At 47.0% G+C, this 17488-nt stretch overlaps 1 protein-coding gene across 50 annotated transcripts in view; it reads right to left on the reverse strand.

The window, feature by feature from the left end:
- The window catches only part of Epb41 (erythrocyte membrane protein band 4.1), a 154095-nt gene that overhangs the window by 4277 nt on the left and 132330 nt on the right, over positions 1–17488 (reverse strand). For 23 of the 50 annotated variants that reach the window (XM_087548761.1, XM_087548759.1, XM_087548757.1 and 20 more), the window contains 3 exon segments: positions 9018–9146; positions 1605–1706; positions 377–457 (listed from right to left, as the gene is read on the reverse strand). In XM_087548761.1, the coding sequence (XP_087404887.1) occupies positions 377–457; positions 1605–1706; positions 9018–9146 (312 nt within the window). 50 annotated transcript variants of the gene reach the window in all.

Consider the following 17488-nt stretch of genomic DNA (forward strand, 5'->3'; position numbering starts at 1 on the left):
AATTGCTTGTAGCACACAATTAGCACCTAATTAACATAAAAACATAGAATTTTAGCACCCAGAAGGGCCCAGGAATTATCTGGATCAAGCCACTCTTCTTTAGAGAGGAGACTATGAGATGTAAAGTGGTCTACCCAAGGTCACACAGCAAGTTGGAGACAGATCCAGGACACAGGAGGAGTTCTGTCTCCTGGTGTCCTACTCACCTCCTGCTCTTCTCTGCATCTGTCTCCTGAGGAGAACTTCCTGCCTCAGTCACCATGCCTGTCTACCCCACTAAGAGCCCGGCCACCCTAGGCTTCCATATTCTGAGTTGCTCTGTTTTCCTCCTTAAGAGCTAAGGCAGCTGTGCCCACACTGCCCGCCGCATTCCCACCTGATCATGGTCGATATCAGCGTCTCCTGTGATTACAATTCTCTTCTCGATCCGGGTCTCGGAAATCCCCCCTTTTACAGTCTGTAACCAAAGGAAAACGCCCAGTGAGACCACGCACAGCGGGAAGGAAAAGCAAGGCAGCCCAGATGGTTCTAAAAGCTCCTGCCCAAAACGTTTTGTTTGTTTGAGTGTAGCGCAGGCCAAGCAGCACGGCGCTGGCACTGCCCAGGACTGCCTTCCCCACATCTCAGCACAGGGTAGGACCTGCCAAAAAGAGCGTCCGCTCCCTGACCTCGGGCCACTAGACTCTACAAGAACAAAGGACACGATTCGTTATTTACTTGATTTCTCCTTTTCCCCAAAACTACAGACACCCAGCAAGGCCAGCGGCATGCCGTGTTCTTATATTTCTACTTGGTAGCTTTTAGGATGGGGACACAACTTCAGAGACCTCCTATTTATGACAAGGCCTGGCCAAATTTTGTTTTCTTTTTTCCTAAATTTCTTACCTATAACAGACTGCAGGCCCTGCAGGCCACGTGTGGTGGTACACACCTATAATCCCAGTACTTCTGAGCCTGAGGTAGTACTTGTGAGTTCCAGTTCAGCCTGGGCTACGGAGTGAGGTCTCCGGGAGGGTTGGGTGGGGGGTTATTTCTCTAGCGCTACAGCAAAGCCGGGGTGCCGGACTAGCTAAGGATAACTCCAAGTTTTGGCATTTGTGCCCATTGTTTCCTGTAAAGCGGTCGATTTCAGTGTTTCTGCTCCAAACTACAGTTGCCATGGCCTCGGGACAATACATAAAAATGACTCATCAGACACAGCTCTGGTTTCTAGCTCAGAAAGTATGATTTTACCACATCAACAATCCCAGTCCCTAAATTGTGCGTATGTGCATGTGTGTGCATGCATGTGTGCGTGTGTGTGCATGTGTGTGATTGCATGTTGAGGATGGAACCCACAGCCTGTGTGAGGTAGGTATACGTGCTCTCCCACCAAACTATACCCCCACCTTGAGCTGAATTTAGACTCCCTCCACAGCAAGTTGGACAGATGTGTAACGAAAATGACTCCATGTGGCTTTCCCAGGTGTACTCTGGGGAAGGCATCTTTCCACCTGGGACGCTTTGAGTAACAACGCAATAGGGATAGAGCTGAGAGACTTGCACACATAGGTCCCCTCTGGGGTACAGCACCAAGCTGAGCAGGCCACTGGAAGCTCTGTTACCTTGGTAATCTGTGTCGTGGTTGTGCTACTTGTGGTCTCAGATGTGATGGTCTGGGCTGTCAGCAAGACTCCAGGGTCTAAGTCCCCATTGCTGTCCTCAGTCTGCAGAAGAAAGGACAAGTCATCAGGCCCCTCAGGAGGCCTTGGCCTCAAACCCCCAGGTTCAAAATGGCTCTTCAGCTATATTCTGCTTCAAAATCTAATCCCCTTACAGTGATTTCGCACTTGATAAGCAGATCTAATCTCCTGGGAACAAGACTCTGTTCTAAAAGTTGGGTGAATGGGGCTGGAGAGAGAGCTTAGTGGCTAAGAGAACTGGCTGCTCTTCCACAGGACCTAGGTTTGAAAGGGTCTTCCTCACTAGCACTTAGGTGACAGCTCATAACCATCTGTAACTCCAATTCCAATGCCCTACGACAGCTAGAGCCACATAGTGAGACCTTGTCTCAAAACGAACAAAGTTGAATAAAGTCAAGTGTGCTGCCACACACATTTGATTCCAGAGCTTGGGAGGCAGAAGCAGGCAGACCTCTGAGTCTGAGGCCAGTATGGTCTATCAATTCTAGGATAGCCAGGGCTACAGAGTACCCTGCTCCCCAAAAATGTTGATGAGTACGGGGGTTCCTCAGCACCATGTCAGTAACTGGAGTGTGGAATGGGTCTAAGACAGGCAGGAGTGTAGCAGCCTCAAGAGTGACCCCAGCTTCACAGGGGAAACATGGCTGCAGTTCACAAGGGGCCTCTGAAGCATCAGCACCCCCAGGTCAGAAAACTGGGACTTGAAACTATGGAGGGGTCATTGTGTTCTCATCAAGACCTCGAGGCAGGCGAGGCACCAGCTCACAATGTGAAACGGAGCCTCACACCCCTCAGTGAGGAACAGGTCACCTCTAACTGAGCCAGGGACCGACCATGTGAGGCAGAAAGTATCCACCCATGACAAAGCAGGATACCTGCCCGGGAGGCCTCAGAGACTCTCACGGTAAGGCTCCTTCCTGTAGAGAGGGGCGTAAGTATTTTCAACGCCAGGCTTCAAAACATAGGCTGGAACAAGGACTAGGGCTGGTAGTTAGGATTAGCTAAGAAACGATATTAGCAGGAAGCTAAAGAGATGGTGGTAGGGCCAGGGACAATTGTTATCAGCAGGCAGTGGGCAGTAGAGCCAAGCAGACCTCTATGGCCAAGACCGAAGAAAACTGGGGGTTACCTAAGGCATGTGCTTGCTAGTTAGCGGTCTGGAGACACTGGGCCCTGGTGTCAGGGGTCGGAGCGCAGACACGGACACACACTATCTCCATAAAGGGACCACCCCGCAGGGAATGGACATTCCACCACGGGCACCACACCAGACAACAGCAAGTCGCTCCCTCCTCCTCCATGGAAGCCACCAGGATAAGCAGTGTTGTCAACTTGGTCTCACTAGCCCTGACTCCCTAGACTCATGTAACTCTCCTGCCTCAGTTCCTGAGTAACTGAGGCCACAGGTATGGGACACTATGACTGGCTTTATTTCACTTATGAGCAGGGCCACGTTTCATCTGAACAAACAACACTCTGAGGTGCTAGGGCGGACAGAAGATAGGAAGGGGCAGAGCCAAGGTACAGCCGGGGTCCCGCCCTTCACAGCAGCGGGACAGTGTTACCTGGCCCACTAGTGTTTTCTTCTGCTGAGTCCATTATGTATGAAAGATTCAGACCCGACATATACGTTTTACACTCCTACTATGTGTCAAGCACACCATGTGACTGCTGCCTCACATCTGAGGTATCTGAGGTAGAGACTGTTTGATTCTCTGTGTAGTTAGGAAAACTGGGCTTCTCAGGGCGGTTATGTGTCCAGGGTCCTAGAGCTGATCAGTGTTCAGACGACACGGAATGGACGAGAAGTGTGTTTGAAGACTGGAGACTGAGTTTCCCCACGGCTGGTACCCAGCTATGGAAACGCTTCACTGTCCAGGCTCCAAGTGGTTCACGCTGGCTTCAAACTCCCTATGTGGCCACAGCAGGACTTGAACTCATGATCCCTTATCTTCTGTTTCCTTACTTGTTTCTCTAGGTCTCAAGTAACTCAGGTTGGCCTCAAGTTCCCTTTGTAGGTGAGGCTGGCCTTGAAACCTCCCCACCATCCTCCTGCCTCTACTTCCCACATGCTAGGATTTTAGGCACACAGCACCACGCCCACCAGTTTTCATTTATAGAACCTGGCACTGTAGCATGTCCTCTGCCTAAAGACAGCACTGAGGATCAGAAACCACAGAGTGGACGTGCTTTGTAAGAGCACAAATCAGCCAGGAGTGGTGGTGTACTCAGGAGGCAGAGGCAGGGGGATCTCTGTGAGTTCGAGGCCAGCCTGCTCTACATAGTGAGTTCCAGGATAGCCAGGACTACACAGAAACCCTGTCTTGAAAAAGCCAACTGGGGCTGGAAAGACTGCTCAGCAGTTAAGAGCACTGACTGCTCTTTCCAGAGTTCAATTCCCAGCAACCACATGGTGGCTCACAACCATCTGTAATGGGATCTGATGCCTTCCCTCTTGATTGTGTCTGAAGACAGCTACAGTGTACTCATATAAATAAAAATAAATAAATCCTTAAAAAAAGAAAAAAGAAAAAGAAAAAGCCAGCCAACCAAACAACAGACTTAAGTTTCATGCCAGGGAGGCTGACCCTGAGCACAGAGCTGAATCTGTGTTTGTTTCCCGCTGCTGCCCGCCCTGCACTCTGTTCTGTCTGTCTCTGGAGGAGGAAGATGGAGGCACTATCATGGCTGCCTGATTCTATCTATCCACTCCTCCCTCACCGTCTCCTTTCCTTCACCCTCTCACCAATCCTTCCTTAAAGGCACCATAGCACCGACAGTCCCCTGTAAGCACCCACTTGTCCTGTGAGCCAGGCATTTCACTCTTGGGTGTTTATCTAGGACACATCGACGGACACATGCCTGTGCACGTTCACAGCATTCTAGTCACATTTGCCCAACTCTGGACACACCTCAGCTGTCCATCAAAGAGTGAAATAAAAAAAAAATGTGTCCTTGAGGCCTGGGAGTGAGTTGGCAGGTAAAGCACTTGTCACGTAAGCGTGAGGAGCAGGTCCCCACTCCCAGGACCCAGTAGGTGCTGAGGGTGTGAGGCCCACTTATAAGAAAGTAGTGAGTGGTGACACCACTGAGCTGGTATTGCTGCCCAGGACAGAAGTCCAAACGCTCAGGAGGCTGATCGTGTACTTGGGGAGCACAGTGTGTGTGTGAAGCCAGAGAGGGCGCAGGGATAGACAGACAGACAGAATACATTTCTGGCCCTCCTGCTTCCACCTCAACAGGATGCCTGTCTTATAATGTTCTGAAGGTGGAACCCAGACTTCATGCAGGCTAGGCAAGCACGCTATTGACTGAGCCCTACTACCCTGCATTTTTAAAAAGTCTTGATAGGGACTCAGTTGCCTAGGCTGGCCTTGAACTCACAATCCTCAGACCTAAGGGTATCTGGGATTATAGGTCTGTACTGCCAAGCTTAGCCCCACTAAAATCTTAATGTATAAGCTACAGAGTTTTAAAACTTCAACATGAAGTCTAAGTGGTGTGCAGTGAGCCTCCTTCCCATTTCTGAGTAGTCTCAGTTCCAGTCTTGTTTGCTTTCTCTGTGCAGCCCTGGCTGTCCTGGAATTCCCTCTGTAGACCAGGCTGGCCTCAAACCTGTCTCTGCCTCCCAAGTGCTGGGGCTAAGGGCATACACCACCACTGCCCAACCTTCAGATTCGATCTAATTCTTGGGGTCACACTTCTTTTACCTGATTTTTTTCTTTTTTGTTTTGGTTACATCAGGTCGAAGCTGGCCTTGAATTCATGGTCCTCCTACCTTAGTTTCCCAAGTGCTAAGACTGGAGGTGAGCCACGAACATGGCTCACACTTTTTCTTTTCATTCTTTGAGTGTTTGTGTCTGTGGTATAGAAGTATGCGTGTAAATGTGTGCACGCAGGTGAGTAAACAGATGTGTGTGTGCGCATGTGTACGCAGGTGAGGAATGTGTGTGTGCATGCAGAGACCAGAGGTTAGCAATGGCTGTCTGCTCAACTGCTCTCCATCTTATGTATTTATTTGTTGTTTGTTTTCAAGACAGGGTCTCATTGTATAACCTTGGTTGACCTGGAGCTTACACTATAGACCAGGCTGGTCTCAAACTCACAAAGATCCTCCTGCCTCTGTCTCCCAAGTGCTGGGATTAAAGTTGTGCACCACCACGCATGGCTTCTAACTTATTTTTGAAATGGGATCTCTCACTGAACCTAGAGCCATTAATTTATATAGTTTGGCTGGACAGTGGGTTCATGGGATCCTTCTGTCCCCTCTCCTGACCCCTGCCCACCAGCACTGAGGTTACAGTTGCTTGCCCTGCACTTGGCTTTTTCCATGGGTGCTGGGGATCCGAACTCAGGTCTTCATACTTGTACAGCAAGCCCTTTTCCAACTATGCCATCTCCTTAGCCCTTTACTTTTAATTATCTATCCAGGGAGAATGTATTGCCACTGAAGGCCACATCATACTCTTACATACATGACTACATATACTTCCCCCTTTCTGCCCATGAACAAAAGATAATATGAGTCCCATTTTTGGTGTAGGCATGTTTTTGTGCACCATGTAAATGTTATCCTTGTGCTATTCAAATGCTGAATTCTCTGTCCTCATATCTTGTTTCAATTCAGACACGGCACTGTCATGCTTATACCAAGAATCTCCTCTCTCAAGTTTATGTAAACAGTTCTGAGCATTATTCTCTGCCTTGTCACTAAATGCTGATCACCCAATGGCTGGGCAGAGGAGCGAGTAGGGTGGGAACCTCTACCAGCAGCAGGGAGGGGAATTCGGATTGGAGTCGGGAAGAGGGTGTCTGAAGACACCATGGGAAGAAACTTCTGAAGCAGAGAGCTAGAACAATATTAAACTGCGAGTGTTATGGGGCTGGGCTGGGAGGTAGCCAGATTAGCATAGGGGTTTTTATAGATCATTTAACTACCCAGCTATTGAGGTGTCGCCTGAAATAAATCACAGTTTTTCTATGTGGTTACTGGGAACTAGCGAGGGTGAAGAAATACAGCTGAGCTGCCGGATTGATTCACGCTACACAATCATATTAAAACAATACAGTCTGGCCGTACTGTTCACTCACATTTATCATGTAGACTGGTCCCCAGCAGAAGCCACACAGAAGTACCTCGATTGATTGTAAGCTCCATAAATTACTTAACCCAGCCCCGCACCTCCCCCTCTGAAAGGCACTTCGGTGACAATTTAAAGCATGCCTTCCTTTGCATATGTAAGCCATTCCTTTCGAATCCCCAGTTTCCTCCTCCTTCAGTCACCTCCACTGCCAAGGCCTACTTGACAGATAGTTCTTTTCTGTCTCTCTTTACTGACAGGTTTTACCCTTCACTTCTTAAGGCTACACTTACTTCTGTTCTCATGATCATCTCCTCGTCTCCAGGCCTGCTCCTACTCTAATACAGTCCACACGCAGCTCTGGGAGTCATCTTTAAAAGGCCATTGCTTTAATGATGCTACTTTATCACCCACTGCCAGAAACCTTAAAGCAACTTGTCACTCACCAAGTTAAACCCCACACTCTGGACCGCGCCGAGAGGAGAGGAGCACACAAGACACTGACCGGACATCACAGAGATGCCAGTGCTCCTCAGAGCCACCTCATCTCAACTCCCTGAGACCTCTGCAGTGGTATGTCATTCCGTCTCAAGTCAGAGCCATCGATGGAGAGGCTGGTGACTGGCCTAGGATTATCTAGACAGCAGCTCCCCCTCTCAGGCATACGATGCTGTTTCCAATTGCAAAGCACACATTTTACCCTCCAAGCTTCCTGAGGGTGAAGCATCATGCGGCTCGGCTCGTGGGCGGCTGACTGAAGAAATCTTCAGGGCTGAGCCAGAGCTACCCTGCTGCCCCTCTGCACTGTGCTCTACCACAGAGCGGCACCCGCAGCTCCTTGAATTACCTCTGTCTAGTATCTGATGTGTGCTTACATGTGTTCCCTCCTTTTTTATTTTTGCTTGTTAATTTTTCCAGTCAAGGTCTTTCAGGCTAGCCCAGGGAGGGTCTCAAATTCCCAACCACCTGCCTCTGCCTTCTTTGTAGGGATTCCACTGTGGGCCACGGTGTCTGGAGTTGGAGTGCTTTCTTGCTTACCCTTTTCTCCTTCCAGAACATTCCAGAACATAGAGGATAGGAACTGTCTACCCTTACACCACTTTGACTTAATAGTTAAAAGCTCAATAAACATCTGCTGTAGAGGTGAATTAAGAGCTCATCTTAGGACTGGAGAGATGGCTCAGCGGTTAAGAGCACTGACTGCTCTTCCAGAGGTCCTGAGTTCAGTTCCCAGCAACCACATGGTGGCTCACAACCATCTGTAATGGGATCTGATGCCCTCTTCTGATGTGTCTGATGAAGGCAACAGTGTGCTCACATACATGAAATAAATAAATCTTAAAAAAAAAAAAAGAGTAGAGGGTTAACTTCTTGCCATCTGTGACTAAAACAGTAAACTCAACAGAACACAACTCTGATGCATCCGAATTACCAAAAATGATGAAGTTTCACTGTAATTAGGAAATAAGAGATTAAAAAAAATTTAAACCCTCACAACAATACCAAGACATGGAAAGTAACATCATTAGCAGGGCTGGTTAAGGCTTAATGACTTGTCAAGTTAGGAAACGGAGGATCAAGACCTGAGAGCAGGTTTACCTGACCCAAAGCCCATGTTCACATCGCACTAGAATAATTTTCCCAAATGACTTGCATGGACAGACACAAGTGGACAGATTAGTGGTAATGGCATTTGCTCTTTGGTACTGGGGTCTCACACATATTAAGTATAATGTTATTCCACTGACATTTGGCATTGATTTACTTTTTAAGATAAATTATTTTGAGGCAGGGTCTCATGCAGTCCAGGCTGGCTTCAAACTCACGAGGTAACTGAGAATGACCCTGAACTCCTGTCCATCTGCTTCTACAGCCAAAGTGCTGGCATTACAGGTGTGCATGAGCACACCCGGTTTTTATTTTCTTAACTGTTTGTATGTGTGTGCACACACACAGGTGCACAGGTCAGAGGATAACCAACAGGTATCAGTCCTCAGGTGCTTTTCCTCTTTTGTTTGAAACATGGCCTTTCCCGGACACATGGTCAGATTAGTGGGCCTGCAAGCTTCCATCTAAAGAACCCAAAGCCAGGTCTTCGTACTTGTGAGGCAAGTGCTTCACCAACTGAACCGGCCCAAACCAGCCAGTTTTATGTGGTTAGCGGACTGACCCCGGGTCTTCGTGCATGCTAAATGAGTACGCTTATCAGCTGAGCTGGCCAGTCTTTGTTGGGAAGCAGCAGACAGTGTCTTACCTGGGCAGCTTCATAGGTGATGGTCTTGGTCTCCGTGTGGACAATCGGGACATCTTTGGTTGGGATTTCACTTTTCACAGCATTGGCAGTATCTGAGATGGTGACAGTTTGAGTCTTCACCAGGGGAGGCTGTAGGCAGTAAAGAAACAGAGTGGGCCAAACCTTCTTGGAGGCCGTGGAGAGCTGAACCTTCTGACCCTGATCTGATCAAAGCATTAGCTTGCATCAAGCAAACGCTGGAGTCGTTCTCCAAAGGACACGATTCCCAAACGGCCCTGTCAAGGTGCCACATTTGAGAAGGGCACAGGAAGAGGTATTGCTGCAGCCACTTTCATAAGCTTAATGGAAATTAGAACACCAGACAGTTTATGACCGGCGATATAAAACACTTCAGACCAACCTTCGGAATTTGAATATAAAATTATTTGCCAAATCGAAATCACTTTTATTCGTCCTTGTGACTGGACATTATAATTAAGAAAACCAGGCACATTTCCCACTAAGTACAAACGTACAGGGAGCAGCAGAAGCCCCGGGACACATTCCCTTGGAATTCATTAGCTTCTTTCAAATCAATGTCAGATGTTCGTTATGGATTCCCCGAGAAGAAACAGTATTTGGAAAACCAGAAAGGAAAAAAAAATCAGTTTTCCCACCACCTGGTGATTAATTTCAGAATTCCGAAAGAATGAACATTAGTGGAACGGCCCAGGCCTTTCTGCTTATCTGTTCACCTTTCCAGGATATCAATCACCCTAAAACTACCACTGGATCGTGATAAGGTCAAGCAGCCATTCACCGTAGTGCAGAAGTTAGTGATCGCGGGAACCCCTATGAGGAGGCGGTGGAAGTGGTGGGCTGTTCAACAGAGAGGTCTAACTTTTCATCTAAGAATCATAATGTCAGTGAGGAGTACTGGAAACTCAATCCTCAAGCACAGTCTTGGGATTCTGAAGGCTCCTCCCGACAGGAGTCTCTGTAATTCACCTCTCACCATGGCTCCGTCTTGAGAGTGGAGAGGAACCGCCTTACACCAGCTGCTCCTCAGTAAATAGCTGGAGTTTATTTTTAAGAGTTTGGTTAAGTCCTTATAAGAGAAAACGTGACTAGTCAGAGTTAACTCCTCCGAGTTTCTTTACGCCATCAAAGGCTTCTCTTTTAACGGTGACACTGAAAACAGCAGAGACTACACCCTTTACCACCACTGCCACCTCACCTCCTCCACAGACCAGATTCCAGGCCCGCAACCGGAGAGTGTCATTAGACCTGCATTGTCAAATCGGTTACTACCTGGAAACTTCGAGTGAGGATGGGGAACTGGTTACCCACAGGAGAGTCCAGAAAAGATCCGCTCTGGGTCTCAGGGGTCTCTGCTGGTGCACCCGGCTCTTCGCTACTGTCTGCCTTTTCCCCACTGAGGTGCAGCTGACAGGAAGCTGGAGTTACTGGGAAACTTAACGCACTGGCCTGTTCCTCCACTCCTAAGCATTCCCCACGTGGGCCTGTTGGCCTCTCTTCAGCACCAAGATGGCCACCTGCCCCCTGCTCCTTCTCTTCTGTCTCCTTGGCCTCCTTGCTGTTTTTGGAGAGGGACCCAGAACCAAAGCTCTGTGGAGACTCCGGCGGGGTGGTCATCAGGCTCTCACTAGGAACTACTGACTGCTTGGGGCACTCCCGTTCAGAGGCAGGGTAGGCGGACGGCCCTTGAGTCACGGAAGCCACCTCCTCTGTGCGAATGCCATTTACACTCTACAAATGAACGACACACACAGAGCAAGATCAGGGGCAAGTGGAGGAACCGGGAATCAGCGAGGATGTTCAGGCAGCTCGAACATGTTGATGTCGTCACCACCAAGACTCCTAAGCCCCAAAGATGGTCAAAAGAACAACTGTTCACACGCAAGTCAGGAGCCTAGGCAGTTCACACTTGGTTTGGAGCCATTTCTGGACCACTGTCGATAGGAGACCGATTTACCCTGGAAACACAGCACCTGCGCTCATACCTAAAGGAGCTGTGCTGTCGCCCCTTCTCACTGGCTCGGTTATGCAAGGGACAGAGTTCCTGACAAGTTCTCACGTCTCCACACCGTCTATGTCATATTGGTCCCTAAGAGGAATCTAGGACTTAGACTTCTGTCAGCAGGGGAGACAGGACCCGAGTCCAGGTTGCATAGATGGCTTCAGACCTGATCCTGATGTTGGGCCTGATGCCAGGGGAAGGGAAATGAGCAGCGGCTGGCACGTCTCTTCACAGGACCCGCCCAACATGCCAACAGAGGGAGGAAAGCCCAGGAAACAGTTTCCTCCCGACTACATGCCTCTGCTCATGGGGCCTGGGATGAATATGTATACATGTATACATGCATGCACACATATACATACATACATACATATTTAGCTTTACTATATCATTTTAAAAATTTGTAGCTCTGAAGCAGGTCATCATGAGAAGTTAAGCATGCACATACATAAACTAACATAAACTTAAAATTCACCACACGTTTGTTTCACTCTTAGCTTGGTTTTCTGGCAATCTTCAGCATCATTGACTCTGGCTGTTATGAGGAGATGCTCCCTTGTATGGGAGTAAAGACCACTCAGGTCTCGGATCTCAGAAGGGACATTTTACTGCTTTACTCGCTATGTGGGAAAGGGGTTCTTTTTAGGAAGGTGTTCCTGGGGGAAATACACCACTTGCACCAGCTGACACGTTTCAGTGTCAATCAACCAGTCAGTCGCCTACCTACCTGCCTACCACCTGTCTATATACTTAAACACCACCGTGCTTCCCCTGTGAACCAGCCCATTGTGTGGTGACCATAAAGTAATGCCCTCTTAAGACCCCGAACTCTGGATCCACCTAACTCCTGAGCCATCTTCAAACAGACAACTTAAGAGCACCTGGAACAGGTCTGTGCTGAACCAGACAAGGACATCTTGTAAGTGTTACACAGGGTACGCAAGAGAACTGAGGGGCTGGGAATCTAGTTCTCCATAGATCTGACACATAGAATAATTGTCTAAATGGCCTATGAGTTTCCTCATTATTTAAAACGTGACTAGCACTTAGCTGGGATCTTAGGATCAAGTATAATAACATCTATGAAAACACTTTTCAATCCTAAGGCCCCAACCCCCTTCACATAATCCGGCCAATCGGCAGGGCAGCCGTGATGTGCTAGGCTTAGAGGGCACAAAAACTGGTTTGTGACTGCTCTGAACATACTGAACTGCTCTCTAGCACCCGTATCCCACAAACTTTTGGATTTTTTTTTTCTTCTCTAAAGAGTTGACCAGAAATAGCTCACAAATGGGCCTTCTCACGATGTGCACCCACCCCAACTCTGGGAAATACCAAGTCCATTCACACGCAGAGGAGTAGCAAAACTTCTCTACATAATTTTCTTACAACTGGAAGGCTGGCTGATTGTGACAACCAAACAATGGTCAACTTGGTTGGAGTTTGCTCTTTTTTTTTTTTTTTTTTTAACCCTCCCACAACATGCCTGCCAGGCCAGCTTTGTGTCAGTCTGCAGAAATGATGTGATAGACTGCCATCAGAAGCTATCTGTTAACCAAACATTGTTTAGGCTAGAACCTCTTTTTGATTTTTTTTTTTTTTTTGTTGTTGTTATTTTGTTTTATATGCCCCTGGGCTGATGGTTCTTTCTTCCTACTCGGAGGTCCTGGGGACTAAACTGAGGTCATTAGGCTTGGCAGCATTAAACGAATTGATTTTCCTCCCCCTAAAGCAAATATAGGAAAGACCAAAGGTTTGAGCTGCAGTGAGAGTAATGCCAACTTAATAAGTACTCAGAGTACCTTGCATGCGTTCACTGTCATAAATACAGGGAAGACTGGCAGCCGTTGGCTCAGTCAGTCCTCTGCTTCGCTCTAAGGCCAAGCCAACCTCTCTGGTTGGTGCCATTGTCTGATCTCGAGGGCAATACGGACAACTGTTTACTGGACATCCCCTGTCTCCCTTAGAAGGACTGTAACATGCTCCAAATCCACCTTCCCATGTTGCTGCCCAGATTCTCTGCTGGTAAACGGTAGCGCTGTCTGTCTAGTGTGCCAGGTCTAAGTCTGTATCCGTGCTCTCTCTTTTTTTTTTTCCTTTTCGGAGCTGGGGACTGAACCCAGGGCCTTGCCCTTGCTAGGCAAGTGCTCTACCGCTGAGCTAAATCCCCAACCCCGATCCGTGCTCTCTTTATGCGTTTGTGGACAGGTGTGTGGATGTGCACAAAAAAATCTGTACATGTCTTAGCCTATGCTTTATTAGCCTAAGTTTTGATTGTCTCTCCCTAGAGTGTTACCTTGGGTAACCTTTCACCTATTAGGCATCCTCCAGTTGGAGGAACTGCTGGAACAACTGGATTGTTTTAAAGGTTTTCACTGGCGTGAAGTGTGCTAATTACTGGCCAGTGAGCAAACGCAGGGATCCTCCTGTCTCCGTCACTCTAGCTGAAGTGCAGTGACTGTCCAAAGGACCCCATAAAAAGAGCTATTTTAGTGGCTGACATTACATTTTTAAACGTAAGACACATGAAAAGACAGAGGATAAGACTGGCCAGGGGATATAAAGTCTCATGACAAGAGAAACCCATAACATGGCAGCTAATGTCCGTGAAGAATTCTAACTGACAATGCCGTTGCCTTTGGCCACAGAATTATATAATACTGCACAACTGCATGATACCAAATTAGCCTAGAAACTATGAAGGGATCTTGCCAGAAATATGACTTGACATATGGCTGTGTCTAAACCATCCAGAGCGAAAGGCAAAATTGAGGCTTTATGTGACTCTAAGGTGTCGGCTGGTTTAGCTGCTGCTTATCTGGACTGTTAGGAGACTCAAGGAAGAAGCAGGCTACCATAACAGACCAGATACCTGTAAGGCAGTATGCAATATGTTGGCTTCAAGCACATGAGAAGGGCCAGGCATGGTGGTACAGACCTTTAATCCCACACTTGGCAGAGCTCAGTGAGTCCAGCCAGCCTGGTCTACAGAGTGAGTTCCAGGCTATCCAGGACTACACAATGAAAACACCCCCACACACACCCCCATTCTCATTCTCTCCCTCTCTCTCTCTCTCCCTCCCTCCTTACCTCCCTCTCTCTCTGTCCTTCTCTCTCTTTCTCTCTCATATATATTTATGTATTTATGTATATGTAATCTATATGTATATAATATGAATTAAAAGAAAAGTCTACTAGAAAATATTAGAAAATATTTAGTTGAACAGGAAAATCATTTGAAGGCTCAATCTCATTTAAAAAGATAATAGGTCTAGAGATAGATGCAAGAGGTCAGGAGTTCAAAGCCATCCTTGGTTATATATTAAGTTTGAGGTCCTGGAATACATGAGCTCTTGTCTCAAAAGTACAGCTTCCCCCAAACCCCCCCCAAAAAGTTTATGGCTAAGTATGAGAATTCAATTCAATATATTTTATGGAAGAAAACAGAAGGCTTTCTACATGTTCAATGGGATTGTATCTCCAAAATTTCAAAGCGTGTGTGTGTGTGTGTGCACACGTGCACACACATGTGTGTTACTAAGTTATGACTCACCCCTTCTTTGATTTGTGGGTCTCAGGTATCACTGAGAGCTTGCTGTGTTAGGTATCTGCTGACACCCATTAAATCTGATCTAGCCTTTTCTCTCAGGTTACTTTGGAAAGACACACATTTGAAGAGACTGTGGAAACAGCCACAGTTGTGCCTGAAAGTTGACTTAGACCACAGTAAAAACACATTCTGAAAAACCTTTCTGAGACTATTCTACTTAAGCAGAAGGCAGTCACCTAAGTTTTCCCGAAGAATCGTGATAATTTCTTCCATGTTTTTCTTTCGTTTGTTCTCTTCTTGGTGAGGGTCAGTGCTGCCTTTGAGCTGCCAGGCAGTGAGAGGAAACCAGCAACCAGCCTCAGAGGAAAGGGAGAAATGTACCTAGCATTGTCCATCTTATCTCTTTATAAAGTGAAATGAGGTGCAGAGAAGAGAAATAGACAAAGAACAGAGCAGTACTTGGGACCTGTCAGGACGCACCTCAGGCCTCTACCTTGAGCCTCCACCTCAGGCTGCCACCAGCTGCTAAAATGAGGGAAGGAGGAAAGATGCTCACTTCGAAGATAGACCTCCTCTTGATAATGTGCCATTTCTAGTCTTCAAACACTTAAAAAGGGTCATGAGTTCAAGACCAGCCTGGGCTACTTAGTTTGATGCCCCCTAACATGCTAAACTTTTCTCAAAACAAGGGAGGAAGGAAAGGGGAGTGATCCGGTCCCAGTTAACTTAAGAACCTGTGCACATGCAGGAGAGAAGGGGTCCCACCAGCTGTCCTCTAACAAGTGTGCGGCCACACCTCCAACACAACAATGATAATAATAATTTTAACCATCAGTGCTGCTGGATAGTTAATATAGAAAAGTAACTGCTAAAGTTGTCATGTCTCATCTTGTTTAATGGCAGGGATACTCTTAGGAATATAAGCTACAAATCTGACTATATCCTAACTTTAATCCCTTTCACATTTTTCCATTAGAAATTTGCCTCTGGAATAGTGAAGACATCCAACAGAAATTATCACTTGCCTGTCAAAGCCACATCAATGACTGAGGCTGTAGGTCAGTGGGAGAGCATTTGCCTAGCAGGCACAAAAACCCAGGGTTTGATCTCCAGTATTGGAGGAAACCGAATAGTAAAAGCCCAAAGTCATAATAGCCATTAGAAATATATTAATGAGGGGTTGGGGATTTAGCTCAGCAGTAGAGCGCTTGCCTAGCGAGCACAAGGCCCTGGGTTCGGTCCCCAGCTCCGAAAAAAAGAAAAAAAAAAGAAATATATTAATGATCAGTGCCTCCCCATTCATCTAAATAACTCTGCTTAGTGATACACACTGAAGACACACACTAGTATGCTTTATATCTAGATTTTGATGGGAGAAGTGTTTCGGATTGAGCCCAGGGCATCCGCTGCACTCTTAGCCCCCACTGATATTTGGCAAAGTGGCATGGAGCAGACCAGTGCAGATGTCTGGTCCCTGAATGGTGCAGGAGCTTCCTGAGCATCTGAAGTGCAGCAAGATTATGGGTTTAACGGAGGACGCTCATCTTTTCACCCTTGGTCTAGGTCTCGGGCATTCTTCAGCAGGGAGCATGCGTGTGTGTGTGTGTTTGTGTGTGCGCGCGCGCGTGCGCGCGTGTGTGTGTGTGTCTGCATGTGCACGCTCTCAAGTCTATATGATGCTGGTTATTAAACCAAATGTTTCACCACTGAGCTACTATTCTGGCCGTTATTCTTGGTGTACTTTATAGAATATCACCAGTTAAGAATCTTGAAAAAACCGTGATAGAAAAATTGACTATACACTATGCACATACTCAGTAAACATTCTCGAACCAAGAGAGAAACCTTGGATGGGGTATTTTGAGTGTGTGCCTGTGCTGATTCCCCTATATGCCCACTTATTTATGTGGGTAAATTACTTGAGGGTTCAAGCCCAGGTTCTCACGCTTAGAGGCAGACACTTCACCCCCTGAGCCATCTCCCCAGCTCAATTTTATTTATCTATTTTAAAAAGATTTGTTTGTTTGTTTAATGTATGAGTGCGTCTGTCTGCATGTACACCTGCAGGCCAGAAGAGGGCATCGGATCCCATTACAGACGGTTGTGAGCCACCATGTGGTTGCTGGGTATTGAACTCAGGACCTCTGGAAGAGCAGCCAGTGCCCTTAAGTACTGAGCCATCTTCTCTCCAGCCCCACATCCAGTTTTTTATGTGGGCTCTGGGTATCCAAACTTAAGTTCCATGACTGCACAGCAAGGACTTCACCACCAAGCCATCTCCCCAGCCCTAAGTGTAATAAGAAAGGGGCATGGCCGAGGTGACCCTAGGATTGGGGGCACAAGGCTCACACAGACACAATACCTCCACAAGCGCATCCCCCTTGCTTTGCAAGCCCAGTAGGAAATGCACAGCACTGTAAAGGCCCACAGAGCCAGCAGGGATCGCAGTTATCTTGCTAAGCACAGAAAGAAGACACCAGCAGAAGGGTTCACCTCCTGGTCCTTAAGTAAGGTAAACGATAAATATCACAGTTACATGTATTATCAACACTGCAGTATTCCAAGATGGTCTGCAACATGCAAGGGAAAAAACCGTCAACTCCAATCCTGATAGCATCAGTTAACTGCCAGTGCTCGGTCTCTATATTCTTCTCTTTAAAAGAAAAAAAAAAAAAAAAAGACACAAAGTTTCATGTCTTAGGAAAGAATGTTTTAACTGCCCCAGGAAAAGGCTTGAAAATCCAACACATATCACTATACATTACATGATAGATATTTATAATCTCTTCTCTCTTTTGAGAAACTGTTAAGTATCAGTGTTTTCCTCGATTGTAAAATAACCAGTAGGAACATCAACCTGGTAATTAACAAAACAACATTTACTCTCAAAATCGCTTTTAA

The sequence above is a fragment of the Rattus norvegicus genome, chromosome 5 (assembly GCF_021556685.1).
Source record: "Rattus norvegicus strain SHRSP/BbbUtx chromosome 5, alternate assembly SHRSP_T2T, whole genome shotgun sequence".
Taxonomy (NCBI): domain Eukaryota; kingdom Metazoa; phylum Chordata; class Mammalia; order Rodentia; family Muridae; genus Rattus; species Rattus norvegicus.